Source organism: Vipera ursinii, assembly GCF_947247035.1.
Source record: "Vipera ursinii genome assembly, chromosome: 5".
Classification (NCBI taxonomy): Eukaryota; Metazoa; Chordata; class Lepidosauria; order Squamata; family Viperidae; genus Vipera; species Vipera ursinii.
Window position 1 is genome coordinate 29,959,803 of NC_139518.1, and position 26,308 is coordinate 29,986,110.

General features: G+C 37.5%; 2 protein-coding genes and 1 long non-coding RNA gene across 3 annotated transcripts in view; 1 reads left to right on the plus strand and 2 right to left on the minus strand.

The window, feature by feature from the left end:
- The window catches only part of RASA2 (RAS p21 protein activator 2), a 50,024-nt gene extending 43,567 nt beyond the window's left edge, over positions 1-6,457 (minus strand). Inside the window, exons 1-2 of the mRNA XM_083363164.1 lie at positions 6,287-6,457; positions 2,264-2,381 (exon numbers count right to left, since the gene is read on the minus strand). Of these exons, the coding sequence (XP_083219290.1) occupies positions 2,264-2,381; positions 6,287-6,350 (182 nt within the window). The 5' untranslated portion in view covers positions 6,351-6,457. The remainder of the gene's footprint in view (positions 1-2,263; positions 2,382-6,286) is intronic.
- Positions 6,458-8,519: 2,062 nt separating this feature from the next.
- The window catches only part of LOC310640981, a 32,648-nt gene continuing 14,859 nt past the window's right edge, over positions 8,520-26,308 (plus strand). The window contains exons 1-4 of the long non-coding RNA XR_014492641.1: positions 8,520-8,637; positions 9,814-10,422; positions 11,897-11,998; positions 13,196-13,314. This is a non-coding gene — a long non-coding RNA (uncharacterized lncRNA). The remainder of the gene's footprint in view (positions 8,638-9,813; positions 10,423-11,896; positions 11,999-13,195; positions 13,315-26,308) is intronic.
- ZBTB38 (zinc finger and BTB domain containing 38) lies at positions 14,155-17,789 on the minus strand (the record flags this gene model as incomplete). Its single annotated transcript, XM_083363571.1, has 1 exon — positions 14,155-17,789. The coding sequence occupies exon 1, from the start codon at positions 17,746-17,748 to the stop codon at positions 14,155-14,157; it is 3,594 nt and encodes a 1,197-aa protein (XP_083219697.1). The 5' UTR covers positions 17,749-17,789.

Below are 26,308 nucleotides of genomic sequence, written 5' to 3' on the forward strand. Positions count from 1 at the left end.
AAGACAATTTGGACTATGCGACTTCAGAAGGATGGATACAAAGCTTGTTGAACAACTTTACCTATTAAGTGCAGCTTTCTGTCAAGCAGGAAAGAGATGATTGGCCTAAATGGTGATTTTATTGTTAAGCCACATCATTATTATGTCCTACTATATACAGTTGGTCAACTCAAAAAGGCAAACATACCTAATATTCCTGCTTATTTGCCCCAGGTTGGGTTGAGAAAGAGTGACTGGCCTCAATCACCCACCCATCTTTTATGCCTAAGAGAGCCTAGAACTCAGTTTCCTGATTCCTATATCAGCATCTTTACTACTATGCCAAACTGACTTTATGTGAGATAAGACGGCTATATAAATCGAAGAATAAATAAAGCAGGGCTCCATTCTAAGCCCTGTACTATACAATGTATTTTTATATGATTGATAAATGGTTAGATAAGATCTAATTTACATATGACACAAAGATCTGAGGGATAATAAACATTGTATAGGACAGTCAAAATTCAGGGAAATCTGACAGTTGGAACAACTGTCTGAAAATTAGACATGCATTAGGAAGGACAAATATAATGTCCTTTGTTTACATACGAAAAATTAAATGCATGAGTGCAGAGTGGGCAAAATCATACTGGGCAACAGAATATGCAAAAAAAATCTGAGTGTCTTACCGGGTCACTAGTCTAAATTGGCCAAACAGTGCAAAGAAAAAGATTATACTGGACAACAAAGTTTTCAAAAAATTTATTTCCTGAAGCGATTATGTTAGACCCCTCAAACTGAACACAAATATAATTTCAGAATTACTGTAGTATGTAGGAATCTTGAGAAATATGAAATTAACTCTTAATGTTTATTTTTTTAATTGCATAATGTTTCTGATACACTGCATGAGTTCAACTGAACCAAAAGTGTTTTGCTGATTTTTGTTTGTAGTCAGAGTCCAAAGCATCTCGCTGTAGTGTCCAAAAATAGTCAGCCAACATTGATGGATTCGTTGCCCTGATACTGTTTTTCCACCGTGGCAAAAATCCTAGTGAAATCTTTCACCATGTTTGTCACTGACTGCACCTAGATTTTCAAATCCAAGTGTGAACAAAGAAAATGAATCTTCAGTGACATATTGTACTTTATAGTCTTGTATGCTGCACAATGTTTGTCAACCAGTTGAATGTAGTTTGATGCTCTAGTAGTTCTCCAGAGATATTCCAGATTTAGTACAGTGGATATATTTCAACAAGTTACATGTTTTCGTATGCTTTTTCATGTGTGCAGCATAGCCAACATGTACTGAAGGGTGTACATTGCCATTGTGTAAGAACAGAAGAGTTTTATAAAATGGTACATGACAGGTTAAATTACAGGTTTATTTCATGATTAGCAGTCAAAAATCTATAAGATATCCCCAGAGGTGCTCAGAAAACGAAACTGTTTTTGTCCAGTGTTACATGCAACCCAAGGCTGCGTCAAGATAAGTATACAAGATAAATGACTTATTTTCTACTGGTCAGACAATATCTAAAAGACCTGAAACCAAGGTTTAGGACAAATATTGACAAATAGGAACATGTCCAGAGAATAGCAACCAAAGAATATGAAAGAAAAAATTTATGAAGAAGAGTTAGAGATGCTGAATATGTTTAGTATAAAGTAGTGATGCCTGCAGGAACATAGGACAGCTGTTTTCAAATAACTGAAGCCTTGTTTTGTGCTGCGCTAGTGGGCAAGATAAGAAATTATGTTTTTAAATTACAAAGAAACAGACTTTAATTGGGCATCAAGAAAAAATACTTACATTAACAGGTGTTTAGCAGTGAAACAGGCTTGCCTTAGGAAGTGGTCGACTCTTTTACTAGAATTATTAAATTGAGGCTCGAGAGACATCTTCCAGAGATGTGGACTAAGAAAGCTAGAAGAGAATATTCTAACCCAAGGCTTCCTTCCAACCTTTATAATCCATTATTTACTTCTAGAATCTACCAAGCTAACTCTGACGACTTTATGATGCCAGAAGAAATTGAGTTGTCCAAAACTCTTCCTGGATCAACAAATTTTGCACATTTCTATTCCTTCTGTATGCTCAATTCCAATTAATAGAAACACAATATAACAATCTGATGAACATCTACTACACTAAGTGATATATTTAGACAAACAGTATATTAATATTATAAATAAATAAAATACCTTCAAACTTAACTAAGGTTTGCTTTCTAACTAAGATTTACTTTCAGTAAGACTCACATCAAGATTAGAAGCTCACCTTAAAGATTTCTCTACCACTTGAGTACGAAATACCTCTTCTTGATCCAAGTTGACTGTACAAAAGCAGTCTCTCATTTTATTTGGTCCTGGATATGGCACTAAGTTTTTGGCTTGACCTATTGACAAAATGAAATATTTTTAATACCATGTAGAAGAAAACCATGGTTCAATCAATTTACAAATGAAATCTTGAGATGATTTTATTCTCATCATGTTAAAAAAATAACAGCATACTGAAGTAAGTAGCCAATAAACATTATTATTGTATTTACTGCTATAAATTACTCTGCCACAATTTGGGAGTTCTTGTGGTAAAACACAATTTCCATAAATCCCATCCTATAATATTAGGAAACACAAAGAAGAAAGTCACAAGATTGAGAAAAATGCAATCACATGGACATAACACAGGACTCCATTTAATTTAGCCTAATTAGACATCATATTTTAATCTCATCCAAATCTTACCTAATTTTCATTCATACTTCAACTATTTTGAGAAATAAACCTCTCAGAAATATACTTTAAGGATAACTGTACAGCCCCATATTAAGACATCTACAAATAAGTTAACTCTAGTTTATTAGAGATATTTAAGAAACTTAACCTATTATCTCAATAATCTTATTATCTAAAAATATTACAGAGACACTATACAAATACTAGGGATTTGTAGCGAACTGAATTCAACTTGGAAAGAAAAATTAAATGGCACAAATAGGATGAATTAATTAAGCAAATACTTTTAAAAAATGAAGAAGCTTCTTGGATGAGAAGTGAAATGTCTTCAAAGAAAAACAAGAAAGTCCAATTGCCTCTTGAAGAAGCATTTTTGGGACAACCATGACCTGGATGACTGAGAATCTCCATAGACATTTAGCTTTTAAAAAAAATGCTTCTTTTCCGGGCTTGTGTGGCCAGAAAAAGACATGTTTAATAGTGAAGGCACCATATCTCATTTCTCCCTTCAAATCTAGATTGTTACACAACACTAACAAATACTAAATGGAGCTAAAACAGAAAAAACACATATAAAGCATGTTGAAATATAAATTCTTTGGTTATCCAATGTCAGACATGTATAAATATATTAAAAAGCCCAAAAGCATACATATACACATATAAAATGTAATTTATCACTAATTTTATTAAATACATAAGCAGGGTAAAATGAAGTAGTTCTAAAATAATGGTTTGTAGGAATTGGGATATGTTTTAATCACAGGTTCTTGTTTATTAAAACTAAATCTAGCATCTCACTGAGAAACTGATACAGTACAGAAAATTGATTGGGATAAGATCAAATACCACTGGCTAGCAAGCCTACGCCAGCATTTTGAAAGTGTAATATACACTGTAAATACTAAAAATTTTGAAAGCAGGCATGGTTTTAAATCAAATCTAGAACAGAAGACTATATTGCAATATATATTTTCATTGAAAACATTTTTCTTGCAATTATTTCAAATGCGTGAGAAAGGAAACGGGTTACATTTGACTTACATGAAAGTACTTCAGTTCCTCCCATTTCAACAAAACCACTACATCCTGTTTATTCCGGTTACCCTAAAATTGACTCATAACATTATCACTCTTTTATTTCTTATATCTCAGACTATAGTTTTTACATTTTCTATCTTCAAGTTAAGATGCACCTTGGTTATAATTGCCAGAAACATCCTATTAACTTTGTCCATTTTGATAGCCGCTGTTATATCATGTTTAATAATAATAATAAGTATAACATTCTCCTCCCATAATGTGGTCATTTATAAAAATTTCCTGATAAATCACATGCAAGTAACAAAACATTTCCCCCTTGAAAAAGATTTCTTGTCAAACAAATCTCAATTTTACCCAAAAGAACAGTTTGTTAGAAATTAAAATCTATAAATGCTAACATTTTCATTAAAATGTCATGGTTGCAGTTATAACTATTTAACATACTAAAATTATAATAAATACAAATGAATTTCCTAAACAAATATACTGTTATCTACCTATCAAACATGGGTTTGCAGTTCAATTTTTTCAGTCAAAATAAATTTCAGGTAAGGTTAAGATGTTAGAGAATCAGTTATGAATTGGTAAAAATCATTAGTCGACTCCTTTGAACTAAATCATTGCATAGGCATTTTAATTTGGTCTCATTCATTCACTTCAGAGATTTTTCTCGGTAGGAACAGAAAGAATATTTGCATTATTTCATATTTTCTCAAAGATTAAAAATATATAAGAATTGGAGTGAAAACAGGAAAAGTGATGCTTCTATTCCAAGCTATAAATAAATTTGGAGTGTGGAAGTAAAAATCTTTCTACAAAAATTTCAGGACAAGATACATTTTGAACTATGATAATTCATTTATTAAGGACAGTGTTGATCAATAACCCAAAGGGTTGCTAAACATGGAATTATTCTATATATGTCATATGCGTCATTTTCAAATTTTGATAAGCACTGTTGTTTTTCATTTATAGTCGTTCTAATAATTTTTAAGACTTAAAGCTGCATTTGTATATATGTATACATGACGTTTCTTACACATAAAATGATTTAAACACTATTGTAGTGATGGCTGCATTCAATCAGATGTACACCATTTACCAAATATGTACATGAAGACTTATCAATGGTAAGCTCAATTTAAATCAGTAGTTTCTTTTGGCATTTAATGTGTGATCAAGGACATCTTGTTATACTACTAGATAAGCAGTCGGTTTGCAAGACTACTGTAGTTACAGTTTTACATCACATTCACAAGTTCATTTCTCTCCCATTGCAGCATCCACTTGTAACCTACTGTAATGATCAAGTGATAGCAATGGCATTAATATGTGGACTATAGATGTCAAATATTGTTTTGACATGATACAACCTAGGGTGTTAAAGTTAGATAGGATTTGTTAGTAAGTACTCTTTGGCATTTTGCTTTTAAGCCTTAAATGTTATTTTTAAATTCTCCTTCATTGGTATTTTTAAATCTGTCAAAATACAGTTTGTCGTTCAATAGACTAACATAATTAACCCTCTGGAAACTTAATTATGAAGAGAAATGTCAAGGATTTGTCCTATAAGTCAATATAGCCAAATTAAATTTCACCTAAAACATTTAAGTGTTACCACACAGAACAGTTTCCACATAAAAAGTCAGAATTGGGAAACATCTATCAAATGTAACATGTAATAAAAGCTTTCAAATAATAGTTAGGAAATGAGAGTTAGCTTCAGGCAAGAGAAAAAGTGGGCTGCCTTGCTTAACTTCTGAATCCCTTTTACCAAATACTTGGTTCCAAAACTTACACAAATATCCCCATTTACTTCACGTGCCAGTTTTTACCACCCTGATGCTCTCAGATCCTAATGGATCACAACCCCTCCCATTCCCAGCTAAAAAGTAATGTTATATCCACACATCATCTATCCCGGTACAAAATCTTCCTTTGAAGGTCCCTTTTATTTTCTTTACATCAACTCTCATCTTCAGTCACTCTTCTCTCTATTTGATAGGGGTGCGTGCGTGTATTGATTTCTCTCACTCCTTTCCTACTCATTATTTACGTTTATTTTCGAGAGGTTTGGACCGCTTTAATCCATGAAATCTGAGTGGCTTACAAAACCCCTCCAATAAGAGGGGTAAAAGCAGCCCATCCAAACAAGAAGGGGCACCAACGAGTAAATTAAACACAATTACTGCATTACCGATGCACTTCCACTCCCGACTGCCTGTAGCTTTTAGCCACGAGGCGGAGTAATCTACTCCTACACAAACGCACACACCCGCCGAAAACACCCGGGGAAGCAGCAGGGGTTGGAGGGCTGGGGCGGATGAGTCAGTCAGGCCGCTCCAAGGCACAGGTACTTCCTTCCGGCTCTGCCTCTTCGTCTCCGACCTCCGCCCTCACACGCACTTCCCTCACCCTCTTTCCGGCCACGGACTTGTACATATACACACACACACAGACACACACACACACACACGGAGAACCGGGTCCGGATAGCCGACCCCTCCCAGTGACTTACAAATCTTTCCGCGGAGAGTCTGCAGCACTCGCACCTCTTCGTCGCCCCCGTCGCCAGCAGCCATAGCCGGGGGCCACCCGCCGCGCGGCCAAGAGAAAAGGCCAAACGGCTTCCGCACGCGCCCCGACCCACTCGACTGTGTACAAAACCGCGTAGACCTACCCTGTCGCGGTGCTGACGGGCAAAGCCCTAACCACCGCAGCCACGCCCACCGCTCTCGGGCTCTTCTCTTCTGCCATTGGTTGGAAGCTCGAGGGTGGGCGGCCGGGCACGGATGCCACGCGCGCATGCGTGCTTTTTCGGCTTTCCTTTTCCCCGGCAAGTGAGCGGCTGGGCTTCGGGGTTATCGGGATGATGCATCGCCCCTGCCCTTTGGAGAAGGCAGCTGCCTTATCTTTCCGTTAGGCATGACTAAGAGAAAGTCAGGGCGGCCGGAACTGTCAGCTTGTTACTCAACCTGATGCGGGCCCAGCGTCATTTCCAGATCTAAACCGCACTAAAGAACCGGTGCTTTTTGCATATCCAATGGTGATTTGGAAAATGGAAGCAGTTTTGAAGAAACTGGAAGGTGGGGGGGTGGGAAACGGCTCTTTCGGCAAAGGCTGGAGAATACCATGACGATGGAAGGCTACAAAAACGCACGAGGCTCTTAACTGGGCATTTCTATATTAGTGATGGGTCATTTCCCTTGCTCAGTTAAGGCCAAATATTTTGTGTATGTGTCTTTGAGTCAGTCTTGACTCCTGGTGACTGCCTGGAAAAGCACCTGGGTTTATTTGGCAGGACTTCAGAAGTGGTTTGCCATTGCCCGCTTTCTAAGGTTGAGAGAGAGTGACTAGCAGTCATTCTGGTTTCATGCCTGAGTTGGGATTAGAATTCATGGTCTCCCAGGGTCCAGCCTGCTACGTTAACCACTATGACAAACTAGCTCCTAAGTCCAAACTCCCTGTCCCCAGTCAGAGACATATACAGGCTCTTTGCTGTACTGTATCCTATATTTCCTTTACATTTCAATTGGCTGATGCTGGGTAACAAAGCTGGGCAGATGTTTCTGGAGACTGCTGTGAAATAATACTGAAATAAGGGGGAAGATATTATTTTACCACTGGTACATCTAAAGATGAGGTCAGCCAAGATGAGGTCATTCCCAGGAGTGGGAATGAGATGAAGGCAGCATCATGGAAACAGCAAAAAAGTTATTTGCCAGGCATGTCTGTGCTGTGATTAGGTGCCAGTGAGGAAAAGTGCTCTTGATTAGATTATAAAAAACCTCATACTAGCTGCCTGCACTCAGACTCAAATTATCCTACTTCGGATACTAATGTGAAGACCCAGCTATCTGGGTTTTTCAAGAAAAATAATTTAAAATATGTGGTATCTTAAAATATCTGGTATCTTAAATCAAATGAGCAAATATCCAACTATTACTTGCATTTAAATTTATTATGTAATTGTAATTAAATGTTATAATTACAGTTACCAAAGATTTTTGAGTCACATCTAGTTATAATTGAAATAATATGTATTTTTTTTTAAGTTTGAGAATTTGGGACCACCATCAGTAAGGTGGATGACTCGGTAACTTTAGCAATGTTTATATCATTAGAAAACCTGAAAGAACAGGTTAGGGATCATCATGAAGAAAATCTTGATGGTACCATAAGGCACCATGCCTGGACTGGAAATATCCTTATGGCTATGAATTAGCTGCTTAGGTATTTCTTTCTGGCCATCTTGTGAATGCGATGAAATTTGCAGTCCAGATGTGGTAAATGTACTTCATAGGCATGAAAGTAAAATACAAAAATTGCTCTGTGGAAATTGACATAGTGTTATTAAAGATTCTTCAAACTAGTAACTTTGCTTTTTAATGGGAGTTCTAACTGTAGTTTCCTGTACATAAGCAGAAGTGTCTGCAAGGTAGGATCAAAAAGTTCAAAATGAGGGATCACTTTAATCACACTCCATTGGTTGCCATTTTGCCTTTTGACCCTAGTAAGTTGATATCCCTGTATCATTAGGAGATTTGCATATTTTTCAAGCTCTAAAAAAGCCCCAGTATATGAAATTGCTGGCTAGATTCATACATTGTGCCACCCATAGTTTATTATGAATATTTGAATACTGATTTATTGAATTGTATAACCATGGCTTAGTGAAGCATTATTTGTATTCATATAATGTAATAATGCAATGCAAATTATATTACAGAATAGTATGCACTTCTCCAGCTGTCTGACCAGGTTTTTATCATAGCTTGTGTATCCTTTCTGTGAAGTATTTTCAACTGCTAAGCCATGGTTGGCTTAATCATGGTTTATTGAAGAAACAGTTGAATTTACATAGCAAAGGTAAGTAAGTATAGCTTATAAACCACAATGGCTATTGGGTTGAATAAAATCCATTTTTAATTGTAAGAGTTGGCACAATTGTTGGCACTAAAACGGGCTTGTGAATGAAAATTCCTTTCTAGAAAGAACAGTGAATGCCACTATAATTATCTTTTTTCTTCCTCTGTCCTGCTTGATTTCTAGCAATGTTTAATAATATAGAAAAACAGCTTTCTACGTTTGTATAGATCATATTTCAGATTAAATTATTCAGGGCAAAGTAATAAAGGAATCTAAAGCCGAAGAAAATAGTTTTCAGTATATTCAGTGGGATTTTCTCTTTCAGCAATGTACTATCACAATCAACAGAAATGCCTTTAGAATAACAAAAAACTTTTTTAGGTAAAAGGAAATTATATCAGTAAGGCCTCACCTGTACTGTACTAAGGTTTTTTTAGTATCATTTCACAGGCAGTTATATCACCTAAAATATATGTGGAGTGAAAAGAAACAGCAGCACCAAAAGCTATAGGGCTACTTTCACGTATAACATACTTAGCCCTAATGTGGTTCGCTTCTGACTTCATAAGTAATAACTCATAGCTTAGTGTGTTGTGTTACATATATATTGCTTGTTTAATTTCTGACTTAGCCTCCCTCTCATTTCCATTCATCCTTTACTGATTTGCAACCAGAGATCCAGAAAGAGGCTAAAAATTACAAGATATGTGTTGCTTGCTTTGAATGAGTTTCAAATTAATACTGTGTGATTTTTTTAAAAAATGTTTTTTATGAAGATGTATTTTTAGCGAGAAGGAGTAGGTGGATGTAAAACAGAAGGTTTTAGAACACTGAGTGCAGATGGATATGTAACTTTTGGATGTAACTCACTGTAGAAAAAGAACATTAATAACAGCAAAAACTTTTAATAGGATATAACCAAAGAAAGTGAATTATTTTGAAGTAATGCCAGCAAATTTTGGTATTAGTTACTACTCCGTATTTCCTAGAATTTTTTCTAATTAGTAATACTTAAAGGCCATCTTAAGCATTCATATCCTATGCTAAAAAACTAATGTAGTATAGTATCCATCTGTTTCTAGAAGCATAATAACTCATATACTTTAACATGCTAATCTTGAACTTGGGAAGCTGGACCGTAGTGGCTGACTAAGAGTTATTTTTGTTCAATTTTAGATCACAGAAGAAGATTTATATACATCAAGATTCAGAAATTTATAACTTGTTCAAACGTTCTTGGACTAAACGTCTTTCATTCCTGACATTTAAAATTTATTTTGAATCAGAGAATTGGTTTGAGAAAAAGTTAATTGATTTATATTATGTAAAAGAACAACTTAACCAATGTGTCAACCAACCTGTTTCTTATTTTAGTATGCAGTGTTCCTGCCATACTACTTGTAGAGCAGGAGTTGTGAGACAAGCAAATAGTCCTGGTGGGACAGCAACTAAAGTTCAAGAAACAAGGACAATAACTCCAAAATAGTAATAGGCTGCTAATTGTTTTAGTAATTGGCATCCTAGAACTGAACTCCTGAAGCTCTGACATGGAAGCAGAATTTCATTCCTGAATGTTCTTATTCACTTGTGTTAGGAGGAGGAGCTCTCCATATTCAACTATAATAATTTAAAAAAGCTTTTAAAAATGGAAGCTCTCCATATTGAATTCCACATTATGGCAGTGGAGGATCTCCGAAAGATTTCAAGGAGCAACTTCTCGTAACCCAAGGAGTTCCTAGTTTGGTAATGACACAGTACATGTTGCACACACATGGAATAAAACAGGTACTGGACGCAAGCTGGACAGAGGCATTAAACTAAGCCATAATGCAGTCTGTTTGTTGGGTTTGGGCACATATTAAATTCAGTCATGGTGGTTTGTAAAGTATGATCTGTAACGTAAATTCCCAGAGATGCCAATATATTTAGTACTTAGTTGTATAATCCTTGATTCCCACCAGTCTTCATGCCTTCCTGTTTGTTTTGTTTTTTGTTTAGATTATCATAATTAAGGAAGGAAGGAAGATACAGAATGAATGAATGAATGAATTTGTGGCTATTTTGATGAAGTCATAATATTTTGTAAAGGGAAAAAAGCTTGATTCTCTTAATAGTTGTGAATGTCAGTTTTTAATAGTTCTGTTAAAACAAAATGCATATGCCATTATGTAGCAAACATTATATTAACAATATTTGCTTTAATTCTATGTCTCGTAATACTTCTCCATTATGCTGATTAATAAAATTCTATTACGGTAATGAATTATAAACATAACATTGACATATTAAAATTGCTTTCTATAAACTGTAGTGAACAGGCAGAATTACAAAGTTAGCATGTTTTTATCAAAATATACAAAGCCCTCAAATGTAACAGAAGCTATTGTTTTCCATATTAATTAAACAGTTATAGAAAATATTTGTACAATTATCATTACATATAAATCTTAACCAATGTTGGCTTTGGTCTAGAATTATTGAGATATTGTTTTACAAAGTCATAAAGTACTTATTTTAAACAGCTCATAATATAATTTTCTAAGTGATAGACTTTGATGTGCAGAAATGTTTTATGTATATAGTTAGAACTTTTTCAGTGCTTATATTGTGAGAGCTACTTTAATCACTTGCAAAATGACATTAGACAAGTTCAGCATAAATATGTTATCACATTTATAAGTATTTGTGTTATATAATGTGGAAATGTGAGCATAAATGGCCAAAATTAATGTGCCAAATAGAATCTTCTTTAAACGATACTTTTCCTATAATAAAATGTGGAGCGCAGTTTTCTACATTCTCAAAATGTTAAAAATGTGGATATGTTTTACAGAAAACTTAATTAAAGGACCACTATTTAGAGGATTTTAGAAGCAATAGACCACATTTTGGTCCTAACATTCTCCAGAACAGCAGACAGGTCAACCGTATTTAAAATAGTCTGAGTGAGACAAAGCTATATCAATTTTTCATCATTTGTGACATTTTATGCAAAATTATGTGGATTAGTTGCTGTGAATAATTAATTTGTGATTTAATGGACATGTTATTGGGCATCCATGCCCTCTGGTTGGTACATTAACTTCGAGCTTCACTGTAATTTTCATCGATTCAGTGTTCTCTTTTATTTAGGCATCAACATACCTAATAAAGTAACTCATTCAAAATAGTTTTCTTTAAAACTTTGCTTTTTCCCATATCAGTTTGATTATATTTTTCTTCTTATTAATTATGTCAATCGCACCCCTCTCCAAGGAAGGAAGGAAGGAAGAAAAAAGAAAAAGAAACAGAAAAAGATAAAGAAAGAGAGAAAGAAAATGAAAAAAAGAGAAAGAAAAAAAGAAAAAATAACCAAACCCTTGTAGGTATAGTTGATTAATTTTCTGGTTGGTACAAAGCGAATAGAGGATGCAACCCAAAACACTAATAATGCATTAGATTAAAAGAGTTGCAGCTACAGTATAAAAGGATGGTCTCCTCTTAAAAATATTTTATCTGTTCAGATAAGATTATTCTTTTTTCAGTTTGACATTTATATAGCCTGTTGGGTAGAGAAATCTGTTGGTATAATGCAGATAAGAGCCTTGGTGGAGCAAGTGGGCTAATGCCTCCTTAAGTAACACCGGCTGCCTGCAATTAGTGCAGGTTCGCATCCCACCAGGCTCAAGGTTGACTCAGCCTTCCATCCTTCCGAGGTAGGTAAAATGAGGACCCAGATTGTTGGGGGCAATTAAGCTGACTTTGTAATAATGCCGCTTGGGGTGTGTGTGTGAAAGCCCTAACAAGCAGGCATATACATAGAATGAAGGCTACTGCTAAGCTTGTAAGCCGCCCTGAGTCTTCGGAGAAGGGCGGGATATAAATGGAATTAATAAAATAAATAATTCAGACCCTCTTTAGACATAGCTAGGAAATATCAGCAGAGGAGATGGTAACACAAACTTCTGTACAAAAAGCTTACAGAAGAACCATTTTATGCAGAATTATCAAAATTTCTAAAAAGGTTTGATCCATTTATGGGTAATGATGCATTTCTACAACAGTCCTAATTTTAAACAGTAAAATCATATTGGTCACATTATTATTATTATTATTGAATACATTATTAGGAGAGAGGGTGCTCACTGCACAGTGCCCATTAAGTATGCAAAAAGAAAATATAAAATAATACTGAAAGCCCACATTATTCAGGTAGACAGTTCTATACATACTTGAGGTTAGGATTGGAGTGTCTAAATTCTATGGTAATTACACAAACTAGGGTGATGACTATATATGTTAAACACTGTGGAAGTCAACTTGGAATACAATTCAGTAAATCCAAATATGAGAGTATTGGCCTTGGAGTAAATCAAGGTACCAAAACTATCTTCACACTCATGAGTACAGCAGTATACCTAAAATAGGATCAGAGTGCCTCTTTTTTTCCTTTTTTGAGCCTTGAACATATATTTAGAGGCAAACACAACTGAAAATGTCAGCTGTAAGTTTTAGGAATATTCCATGGAGAAATTTAATATTGTATCCAGTTACCTGTTCCTGTATTGGATTCTTGCAGATTATTTCTTCTCAGAGGACAGGTCATGCCTGGACCAAGTCAATGAGGAGAAATCACTGTATACAGAAGACATACATGGGCATTGAGCTGATGGTCTGAATGATGCTTGTAGACTAATGGTAAGAAAAGTCTCTTCAACAAGATAGAGATCTTATTCCATGTGTGTAACTATGCTCATGAAGGAATCATGTATAATGCTATCATATTTAAACTTCACTTGCACATCAGTCTGCAAATCTGCAAATCTGATAGCATTAATATACCGTATAATGAGCTGATGACACATTGTGGTACATGTTAAGAATATAAATATTTATTATAATAATACATCTGGCTGATTGTACGATGAACCATTCATAAGCTCTTACAAAATTGTTCGGTAACAGCATATTCACACTTCGAATGGCTGAGCGGACTACTCAAATAACAAATGCTAGAATCTTAACCAGATGCTTATTGTGTACACATTGAACTAGGGCTAAATTAAAATTTTAAAACAGTGTTGACCTTTGAACCAACTATGGAAGAAAGATGTAATTTCTTCTAGCAGAAAACACTTTAACCTTACTATATATTCTGGATGGATATCACTCATTTTTTAGTTGCCCAAAATGATTCATATTCTTAACAGGTTAGGCATATTTCCAGTACAACAGTAAATTCTTTATAATATCCTTTTAAACATTTCAGTTAAGCATATTCTTTTTTACATAAACTTTCTTCTGAGGGATATTAATATCTCCTTATAATTTTTTAGGCTTCATTAACTTCAGTATATTTTCCAAATTTTGCTTTTTATGGCACATTTAAAATGTAAAGTATGCAATATATTTATGTGAAAAATATATATCTCAAATTTTAAGAACTTCCATAAATTTGGATTTTTTTTGCATTAATTGCTTGCATCTATGGCCTTTCATCTTTCTATTTTAATCTTTGTTGCCACACCCTTTTCTTACTCAGAGTCCAGCATCCAATGCAGTATTCTGAATATTACTGGCTTTGAAACTTTCTGCATCAGTTAGGCATTTAGTTAGGAGAGGTTTAGCTGTTTCCTGTTGCTCTGAATCAAAGAAATGTTGACTTTTATATGATTTAGAGCTTTCATTAAACAAACAGTCTTTTCTGTCCTCTTGCTTAGGTGGTTTAAACAAATGCTTCTTCTGGTGCATCCCAAGAGCAGCTGCCGTCTTACAAACCTTGGGGCACTGAAAACATGCATAGCCTTTTCCAGTGTGCTCACGCTTATGCCTTTGCTCATGATTCCTTTTGGTGGACAGATATAAGAAGCCCTGAAAACAAAACTGACAGTGGTAGCGTTTTTCTCCTGTATGGATTCTTTCGTGTATTTTGAGTGTTTCATTGAGAGTGAATGCTTTGTTACAGTGTTGACAGATGAAATCCTTGACGGCAGAATGGGTGCGTTCATGCTTCTGTAAATTGCTAGAGATTGAAAAACTTTTCCCACAGGTTTTGCAAAGGTAGGGTTTCTCCCCCACATGACACCGTTTATGCACCCTTAGGGTAGAATTGCTCTGGAAATGCTTTTGGCATAAATCACAAGTGAAAGTCTCAGACTCTGTGGTCTCCCAGTGTGAGTGGTCATGGGATACTTCTGTAGAAGTATTCTCCCTTTCACAGAGCTTACAATAAAGATCTGGCATTTTCTCTTCCCCTTCTTGATTACAGACCTTCTCTTCAGGAATATTCCTAAGAGCATAAGTGGTGACATAGGCCTTCTCACTTTCCTGACAGGAATTTCTGCTCCTGCATTTCTCTCTCCATTTTGCTTTTCTCATTTTTCTTAGTTGTTTAGATTTCTTTTTTGGTTTGTAATTGTAATATGGCCGCCAAGGTTTATCATTAGAGTCATGGTCGCTGATATCATCACCCATTTCACTTTCAATGTCTGCCTGACAAACTCGAGACGTGCTTCTCTCTCTCTTTTCCCGTTCTGCAACCTGAACTGTCTGATCACCTTTGGATTCATATTTAGATTTTCTGCCTTTTTTGTAAAACAGTTTGGACCCCAAAATATGTCTTTTCACAATAGCTTCATTTCCAATTTTAACTGTTATTTGACAAAGTGGAGCAACGTTGCTGTCAGCAGATGTTCCTGGCAGTGCAGGTTTTGCGATATAAGTTTCAGTCTTACTTGAAGTTTCAATGATGTGTGTAGGTGTGTTAGAAGGTATCCCTGTATTTGTTGTATATTTTACCTCCTTTAAAGTTGCTTCTCTGTCATATAGGGGGACCTTTTTCTTTTCTTTATTGCTTTTTGTTCTACTATTGCCATTTTCTGACTCATATATAAGATCATTGCTTGCTACTTGACTGATTGTGATATCTGAAGTCCCCTTATCACTTCTTCCTACTGCATTGACAGCATTACTGTGCATTATCACTGAGGAAACTCTTCCACTATGCACTATAACAGAAGATGCTGGATTGTTATAGCTAATAACAGAGGTTGAATTCTCATGGGAATTGCTATTACTAATTGCTTGACAAGAGGAATCGTATTCCTGAGGACCAGAATCCTCAACAGAAGATAATGTCCTTCTGTTAGTGGGAGCGTTATTGTTAAGATCTGTCCTTGATGAAATTTTCCAGGAAGAAACATTTGGAGGATTTTCAGATGTTGCTGTAACATCACCACACGAAGAACTATCCAAAGAAATACTGGGAGCTGGCAATATATTGTGTTCAAAATTCAAGGATGACAGTTCAGATGTGACAGTATTCTGAATAATACAGGTGCTAGATGGCACTTCATTAACTTGTACACTTTCATATGATGAGTTTCCGTAACTTTTATATGGTGCCCTTTTACATTTCATAGGCAAAAGCCTGTAAAGCTTGTAAGGATATACATTTGGTTTTAAGCCGCCATTAGCTGTTTTCTTGTTTACACCAAGTCGGTGATCAATTGCATGAAAAGATTTCTGATGGTTTTTGAGTATATAGTATGTCATAAAAGTCTCAAGACAGAAGATACATTGGTATCGCCTTTCACCCGTGTGCCAGATTTCGTGTCTAGTACGGTACTCTGCTAACGCAAAGACTTTGTTGCAATAATGGCATGGATAGGTTCTTCTCCAAGAATGAACATTTGAATGTCTTCGGAGGCTAGACAAGGTAACATAGGTACGTTTACAAACACTGCAAGTATAAAGTATCTGTCCACCAACAACTTTAACAAAATGGTCTGTTTCTGGCATTGTACCGTTTGTGGCAGGATAATCAGTAATCTCATTTTCAGTTTCTGTGGGGTCTGGGCTTACATATGAGGTGCCAGTTTTTTCATTTGAAGGAGCAAAATTATCCAGACTATTCCGCTCATTTTCATTTTCAACACACAAATTATTCAGACCCCTACATTCTTGTTCATGAGTCTCTAGTCCAGCAATATTGTCACACTGTTTGCTACAATATTTGCAAACTAAAGTCTCTTGACATTGTGAATGAAGTTTAAGATGAGTGCTTAACTGAGTTTTATCATTCAATGATTTAGTACAACAATTGCAGTTGTAAGGATGTGGAATGTCCATAGCTATTGTTCCAGAAAGGTTATCTGATTTATTTTCATTTTCCTTAGAAGAGAGAATATTGGCTTTATTTGCCTGGCAGTTTTGAAAAGAATGGCTGTGGTCATTTATGACTTTATGGGGAGCCTCTGAACTGCTTCCCTTGTGGGCTGATATCTTTACAGTAGGAGCATCTGTGATCTGGGAGTTAAATATAGCCTTTGGTGCATTATATGAGTGTGTTACTGATTTAACTGGAGGCACTAACTCTGCAGCTTCAGAACAATCTTCACCTGTTTTATAAAGTGGTGTGTTTTCATAATAAAAGGAATTTTGTTGTAAAGCATTGCAACCTGTTGTAACAGCATAGGAATGTTCAGCTAATGTGCTGGCTCTCTCAGCCTCTTTGCATGCATCAGTCCTGTCCAAATCACTATTGGATGCTTTATTTGTTTCAGGCATTTTTTTAAAACTTGCCCTCAGGTCAAGAGGAGAAAACAAATTATTACTACTTTCAGTTTCAAAAATTGAGTATGCATTCGTGATTCTTGGTCCATTTGTAATGGCTGAATCTTCCTGTCTTTTTTCTTCTTTCACGTCATTTTTTTCAGTATTGCAAAATGAATACAGACGAGGGGAACTGGAAAGGCTCTTTTCTGTAAGATCTTCTAAAAAAGATATTCCCAATTTTTTGCCAGCAGCGGCAAGATCCACAAGAGACTCTTGTTTTTTAACAATTACTGTAGAACTATAGATGTAATTAAGTATCTCTGTGAACACTTCAGCCTTCAGACCATCTAGTTCTAACACATGTCCAGAAATGCAGATTGCATGACTCCAAAATATATTTTTGAAATAAAGGCTTGAAGCAGCCAGGATATTACTATGGGCTTTGAATTTGGTATCTTCTACAATTATGGTGACATCACATAAAATGCCCCGAATGCGTTGTTCATTTAATATGGAAAGGACTGTGTCACTGTGAAAGTCATCTTTGAGATCCTTTAAGTGGGACATGATGGTCATCTGTTTAAATAAAGAAGAGATTTTAAAATCAAGATCAAATGCTAATACTTATTGTCCCCATACCCCATCACAAAGTGATCACACTCGGCCACCTACAATACATACTAATTAAAATATCTGCAGTACAATTAAAACATAATGAGATCAAAAAACAACAAACAACGATAAATAAAGAAAAAGTGGACAGATATGAAGTTCAGAGGATACCTTAAGAATAGTTCTGTTTTTAGGAGTTTTTTAAAAGTCAATAGGGAATATGATCTCCAGTGCAGACTGCCAGAGCAGTGACACTGTTATAATTGACCAACAGGATTCAGAAACCATCAGTCAGTGCCAGCTTCTTTAGCCAAAGAACATTTTTTTAAAAAAAAATCATAGAAAGGTAACTACAATTATCATTAAAAAGCTAGCTCCCCCCCATGTTGGTGTATTTATGCCTCCAGGTGGCATCAATAACTCACTAAAAGAATACAAATGACCAGCTGTCTACAAAGAATATAAATCCTTTCATTCCCCACCATCCCCTCAGCTGAAGAAGCTTCTTGGATGAGAAGCAAAACGTCTTCAAAGAGAAAAAAGAAAGCACTTTTGGGACATGAAAAAGCACTTTTGGGACAACCATGACCTGGATGACTGAGAATCTTCACAGACAGCGATGATAACTGAGCAGTTAGATGGAAAAGGACGGTTAAGAGGCAGATACAGTGAAAATAAGTATCCTAAATGGAACTTCAATCATGAAATTTAGTGAGAAAAAGGAAGTATATTCAATATTACAGGGTGGATGGTTGGGATGCTCCATGAATATTATAAATATAATTTCTGCTAAGACTCATATGCTTTGTGTTGTAAAAAAAGGTTACATATTTTTTAATAGAATGTAATCCAATTTAGCTGAATGATACTTATTGTAAGAGTTGTTTCTGACTCTGGTAAGATAAATTGCCAAACATTTTTGCAAATCCAGGCTAGGTCTCTCTCCTTGGTGACTGTTTTTAAAAGTTTGGGAGTGCTTGAGAAAGTAAGCCAGATTCCAGATATTTGAATAGCTGTTATATAAATTCTCATTTGGAAAGCTAAAGTTACACGTCAGAATTCCTGTTGACTGCCAAGGGAGGTAGGCAGAGCCTTGCCCATTCACAAAACACTTTCTTGTCACAAAATAACATTCACCATATCCGGCCTCCAGGATGCTTCCAGGTACCTCAACTTTGTCTCTCTTTTTGGGACAAAGAAGTACCTAAGAATGTCTGTGGTGCTCATGTAGGGCCTTGAAGGATTCTTGTAAATAAAAAGGATAACAAGCCTCAGGCACTGGCTTTGCAGTAAGCCAACATTTCATGCATTTTTTTTTATTTGAAGACTTTAAACAAAATAAATACAAATGAGACAAAGACCCTTAAAAGCTCTAAAGAAAATACCTGTGACCAACTTAAATTCATAACCCAGCTAGGTTTGATCATAAATAAACTCAAAGAAGGAGACATAAATGGCATTGGATGTACACAGCTGTGCTACCTCATATTAAAATCTAGCTCAAATACTAAAATGTATTGGATACAAAGCCACAAAAATAGGCATATATTTCTTCTTTGGATTGGGAGGGTTTGCAAAAATACATCAGTATGGGGGATACAGTCAATAGATTTGGGATGAATGGTTCAGGCTTGTTTGGATTTCTGAAAAGAAATTCAACATTACATTTATCAAATTATTTTTGCTGAGAAAAAATGACCTCTATATGTTGTAATGATTTCTCCCAGACACACACAAACATACAATAATCCCACACATCAGAAAACTATTAGTGATAAACTTTTGTAATTTTGAGATACTATTTATTATAATCTTTTGCTAGGATCGGCTTTTATAACTCTACTTCTCTATTAATTCTGCAGTAAAAATGTATATGGGTTACAATTACCCCATGTGATTGCAATGAAATAGTGCAAAGACTAATATTCTATTTAAAAAGGCATTATAAATATAATAATGGTTTTATTATTATGAAATCATAACGTACAATAATGCTATTTATAAAACAAACCATGCTTATGTGATAAATTAATTCAGGATCAATCTTTGGAACTGGAAGGTATAAAAATAATTAAGCTATGTTTTAGAGATCATAATTTCTAGATTACAATGTCAGCCATTAAATGGTTTTTAAAAATTAGCATAAGTATTGAATTCATATATTGTATAAGTTAAATATAAGTTGATAAGTTGTAATTTTGCTTTTGTGTCCATATCTCACAAATTTATATTTATTTATAAACATGAAAAGAAATGTAAATGCATACTAATCAGAATGATAATGTCTTGAAATTACAATGTAGTTCATTTTTTGACCCCACGTATGTATATTCATTTGAAGGCTAATATAAAAGAAAGAATCTTCAAAATAAAGAATGTTGATACTATACTTTAGGTAAGCAGTTGCAGCCCTTTAGATAAAAGGGCTTCAATAGACAAATATTAAGATCATGCTATGTGTTATGGAATTAGAAATACAAGCATTTGACATCTAAATTAAATTACACAATTTCAACTATGGCCTTTGATTAAGGTTGGTTTAACCCAGTAATGAAGGCTGTCAACTTTTTCTTCTGACATATAAACTAATGAAATTTACAAATTCATTCCCTTCCTTTTCTCTCTACCTGCTGACAAAACAACAGGACCCCATTGTTTACAAAGGATTGATAATTTAATTTGACTTAATATTTCTAAGCTTCCAAAAATATTTTTTTCCATTAACAAATGAACAAAAAATAGGGAAGAGAATCGGGCGGTGGGAAATACTTAGGTATATATAGATCATAATTGTCTGATATCTTTAGATATTTTAATCTTCTAAATAAATCTGTTTCTATTTTCATTGGAGTAGCTGAATATCATTTTTGGGAGTAGCATATCATTATTTTTGCAATTGAAATTATTGGCTATATATTTCACTAATAAACTCCATAAACAATCTTCAAGGAATGTTGAATGATTTTGCTGGATATAATTTTCTTTTTACAATAACACCTATATGCACAAAATGTATGTATCTCCATTTTAGCAACTATTTTGCACTTTAAAAAACAATGGGTGATTGCTAGAACTTCTGCAGGCAAAATATTTTTCATTGCACATTTGCATTTTTCTATTGGAAACGTATATATACGTATTTCTATTTCTACACATTTGAAGACTATTATACTAGAAAGAATCTTCAATAGAAAGTGTTGAATGGAATGTTCATTGAACAATTAATCAAGTCTGCACACAGCCTCTTCCATATACAGCAGAAAAACAGATTCCTCCTGAATTCAGTCTAGAAAACAACTTGCATGTTTGACCACAGATGTTTTGTGGATGTCTGAACCAGTTTAATCACTGGAGTAATTAATGCCTTAAATTTACCTGAAACAATGTATTGTATGAATCTCTAAATGGGATTTTTCCTGTTATGCCCCTACTTCCTTATTGTCTCTCATACTTGCATTACCGGTATCTTGGTCTTGTATGTGTGACCACAAGATGGAGCTCAGTTCAAAGGAGACTACATCAGACTATAGGAAAAAAATAGCAAATATAATTTTAGTAACATGAGTAATTTATTTCTAAGTTGCCACATTATTTTTTAGTCATTTGCAACTAACAAATCCTGATTTATTTATCATTCCCCAGCATCTACTAGACAAACTGGGCCTTTTATCCATAGCAGAACATCCAGATTCAACCATAGTTTCATTCCATGCAGCATTAACCTTGTGAACTCTGTCTTCCTCCTTCCGTTATATATTCAAGATGGACAGTATTTAATATTTTATTGTTATGTATATGTAGGAGGGTGGATTTATACATATGTTGTTTATAGTATGTTTTAGGTGCGTGTCATGTATGTGTTTCACTTAGAGAGCCGGCAACTAAATTTCATTTTTGATGTGTGTTGTTGTGCCCACAGTAAAAAAATGACAAGATTATCTTATCTTATGTAACATCAAGAGTTCCTATGGACTGACTTTGTCTTATATCACTGGAAATTATGAGCACAATCAATACTTTATATTTCCTATTTACTCAGAACTGATTAAATGCCAGTATCAGATACTGGCATTTATTAAAATTATCCACAGATTATCATCATCCATATACTTGTCTCAGATTGCACTCCTAAAAAAAGGTCCTGATGAAACAAGAAGATTGAGTAGCCATATTTGTTACAGCATATGAATAATGGGCTGATAAAACAGTGACAAAATTGAGGGTTCTGATTTGCATACTGTTTGAGTCATGATAGCCGTCATGGGACTGTGAAGGAGAAAGATGTATTATCTCTGAAGATACAGTTCTATAGTTAAACAAAGATGGTTTGTGTTATGTATGGGGATAATAAAATACAAGCAGCAGTTCATTGTGACCATCAGGTGGTGCTGTGCTATAACAGGATTGGCTGGTAAGCGCTCGGCGAGGAAAACCCAAATAAGGGATTGGCTGCCAGTGCACCTGACCAGGTATATAAGGGGTACAGGTAACCCCTTTGTTCACTTCAGTACTACCACCAATAAAGAGCTGCTATCCTGAATCCTTTGTCTGTTGTCGGACCATGCGGCCAAGAACCCACAACACAATAGTGACAACGAAGGTGGGATCCTGTTTCTCCTGAGGGGCTGAAGTCACTAAGGATCAGAGGGAAAAAACAATTCCCCGAACCTTCCTTGGCTGGCTAAGCAAGCGCTTGCGGTCAGTAAAGCGGAGAAACAGGATAACCATGGCGCAGTACAGACAGGTTCCGCCATTCAATATGCGGCATCCCAAGAGATGGGCTTCACACCTGAGTCAGGTAGAAGGGTTCTTGCGGGCTAACCGGATTACTGATGATATCCAGAAAGCAGCATTCCTGACCTGCCTGAGCGGCCCAGCGATCCATGACCTGGCCGTTAGCCTCTGCGTGCCGATGGCGATCGAGACCGTGTCGTACAAGGACGTCATGGAGAAGCTGAATAATCATTTCAAGCCGCGAATGTCCGAACTGATGTGGCGAGGCCAGTTCGACCAACGGTGCCAGCGGCCAGGTGAGACGGCTTCCGAATTTATCGCAGCTCTACGGGAAGCTGCGCACCTGTGCAATTTTAATAATTTAGAAGAAAGGTTGCAGGATCGGTTGGTGTGTGGGCTCCGAGACAAGCAACTGCAGCAGTGCCTATACGCCCGGCCGACGATCACATTATAAGATTCTCAGGATGAGATCTTGGCCAGCAAAGCCGCTGGGGGAGCAGTAAACGCGACCCATCAAACTCGAACCGCAGCCCAGGCGGTTCCATTCATCATGGAGAGGCTGTGGATGGCAGAATCAGAGAAGTGGTGGAGGAGGCTGAGATTGATGCCATGCATCAAAAGCAAGGAAGACAGCAACCGCGGTGCGACAACAATGGAAGCCAGCGGAAGACACCAGCAACTAGCAAATGCACAAGCTGCAACTACAAAGAAACCACTCAAAAATGTGCTAGCTGCGGGGGAAACCATCCGAGGGTGACCTGCAAGTTCAGATTCGTTAAGTGCCAGTTCTGCGGTAAGATAGGACACATCGCGGCCATCTGCCGAAATCGCACGCGGGACAACTTGCACAAACTTCAATTGGTGGACATGTGGCCTAAAGGTACTGAGTCCCCTCATCTCAACTCTCCTCAGCCCTCTCCTACCAAAGTCCACAGGAACAAGGTGACCGTCTCACACACAGACATTCACCGGGTTCTCACACCAAAAATAACATTAGAGGTACAGTTGCAAGGGGTACCTTGCAAGATGGAGCTCGACTCCGGATCCGCACTCTCCATCATTTCTAGTGATGCATTTAGAGCAGTTTGTGGCCGGAGCAAACGGTGGGCTCCTTTGAAGCCCACCAACATTCAGTTAGCTGATTTCCAGCATGCACCCATTAAAGTTAAGGGGGTGGCCACCATGTTAGTAGGGTTCAAGAACTTCCAGGGTCCTTTGGACGTCCTGGTAGCCGAGGGCCGGAGGACCAGTTGAGTGGGGCTTAATTGGTTTCAGGCTCTGGGAATAGGGATCTCAGGGATCCATAGCATCCAGACCAAAAGCCTCGAATCCGTCTGCAAAACGTTTGCAGACATATTCGATGGCAAGTTGGGTAAATACACAGGGCCCCCAATTAAGTTTAAATTGAACCCCAATATTCTCCCCATAAGAATAAAACCCCGTAGAGTGCCCTTCGCTCTCAAGCACAAGATTGAGAGCGAATTGGATAAATTAGTGGGTCAAGGGGTGTTAGAACCCGTGGACGGGGGAGAGTGGGAGACCCCGATAGTCACCCCACTCAAAGCCAACGGGGAAGTGAGAATTTGCGTGGATTATAAGGCCACGGTGAACCGGGCCCTAAATCTGCATGCTTACCCGGTTCCAATGGTGAGACACGTCCTCTCTGCACTCCAGGGCGGCACCATCTTTGCCAAGCTCAACTTGGCGCAAGTGTATCAGCAGCTCCCCGTTACCAGGGAGACAGCAGTCGCTCAGACTATTGTAACTCACAGAGGAGCCTTCAGAGTCAACCGATTGCAATTCGGAGTCTCTGTGGCTCCTGGAATCTTTCAGGAGGTGATGGAGAGGACTCTGAAGAGCATACCTGGGGTATGCCCATACTTTGATGATGTCCTCATTGCTGGAGATTCTGAGGAGGTCCTGGCTGACAGGTTGCAGGCTGTGTTAAGCAGATTCCGTTCTGCAGGGCTGAAACTTAAGGACAAATGCAGTATTGGAGTGGCATCAACTAAATTCCTGGGGTTCAGAATTGATGCCAAAGGAATTCACCCTACTGATTCAAAGGTAAGAGCAATTAAAATGGCTCCTACTCCAAAGAACAAAGCTGAATTGCAAGCTTTCTTGGGGTGGTTTAATTTCTATCATGACTTTTTACCCCACAAAGCAGCGATTGCTGAGCCATTACACAGGCTCTTAGACAAGAAAACTCCTTGGAATTGGACCAAGGTCCACGAACAGAGTTTTAGGAATTTAAAAGACCTATTGTCATGCAACTCAACTGTCACACATTTTATTGAAACCAAACCCATCTGCATTGCATGCGATGCATCCCCCTATGGAGTAGGTGCTGTCCTAAGTCACATAGAGGACAATGGGGAGCAGAGACCTATCGCTTATTACTCCCGGACACTGTCAAGGGCAGAAAGGAATTATGCCCAAATAGATAAGGAGGCCCTGGCAATAGTGTCAGGGGTCAAGAAATGTCATGATTACTTATATGGCAGGGAATTCACTTGTTGTGACTCAGGGCCAGCCTGTGGGTCCGGCAGCCGGCTCAGATGTATCGGATGACTCAGATGAGGGGGAGGAGGGAGACGAACTGGCTGATGATGGCTTGGAGGCTTGGCAGAGCTCCCAGCCGGGGCCCTCTTCTCAGCTGCGTGAGCCCGATAGTGCGGAGGATGATGACTCACAGCTGGCCCTGTTCAAGGACGCCCGACGCAGGAGGCAGTCGAGCAGGACCAAGCAGAGAAAGGCTGCGGGTCTCCTCGGGAGGAGGCAGAGGGAGGCCACGCCCTGAACTCTAAATAAAAGGAGTGTTTGGGGAAGGGCTGGTTGCTGAAAGCAACCCTTCCGCTTGAGGATTCAAGTTCCAGTGTTTTTGTTTCTTGTTCTGTTAATTGAGTAATAAATCTTGGCAGACGCTTTGCAGCCTCAGACGCTCTCCAGTCTCTACTGTTTGAACAGGGGTTTGCCTTATTACAAGGCCGGTAGTTGGCTGGTTCAGAACATCACTATCTTCACGGACCATAAGCCTCTGCTGGGGTTGTTCACGACTGACAGGCAAACCCCACAAATCCTATCCCCAAGGATGATGAGGTGGTCCATATTCCTTTCAGCATACACGTGCAAACTGGTTCATAAACCAGGAAAGGACATGGGTCATGCTGATGCATTAAGCAGATTACCAGTAGCCACTACAGAACCGGATCCAGCACCTGCTGAACAGATTATGGCAATTCAGGACCTGCCAGAATGCCCACTCCACGCTAAGGACATTGCTGCAGGTACCACAGCAGATAAGTTTCTCAGCAGAGTACTGGTGTGGGTGGCCTCAGGGTGGCAGGGAAAGAGTGCAGGCCTGGAATTTCAGGCATTCTTCACGAGGAGACATGAGCTGTCTTCTCATAAGGGATGCCTATTGTGGGGTAGCAGGGTCATCATTCCTGAGAAATTTAAATTTTACGGTCATTACATGAGGGACACCCGGGCATAGTCAGGATGAAAGCCTTAGCCAGGAGTTATTTGTGGTGGCCGGGCCTGGATAAAGCTATTGAGGTAGCAGGGTGTTACGCATGCCAAAGATCTAGGCCAGATCAGCCACACGCACCGGTCCACAAGTGGGAGGTGACACACAACCCCTGGTCCAGAATCCACATAGATTATGCTGGCCCTTTTCAAGGCAAAACTTTCTTAGTGGTAGTGGACAGCTACTCCAAGTGGCTAGAGGTGGTACCAGTGACCAGTATGACCACAGCCAAAACGGTTCAGGTACTAAGGGCACTCTTTG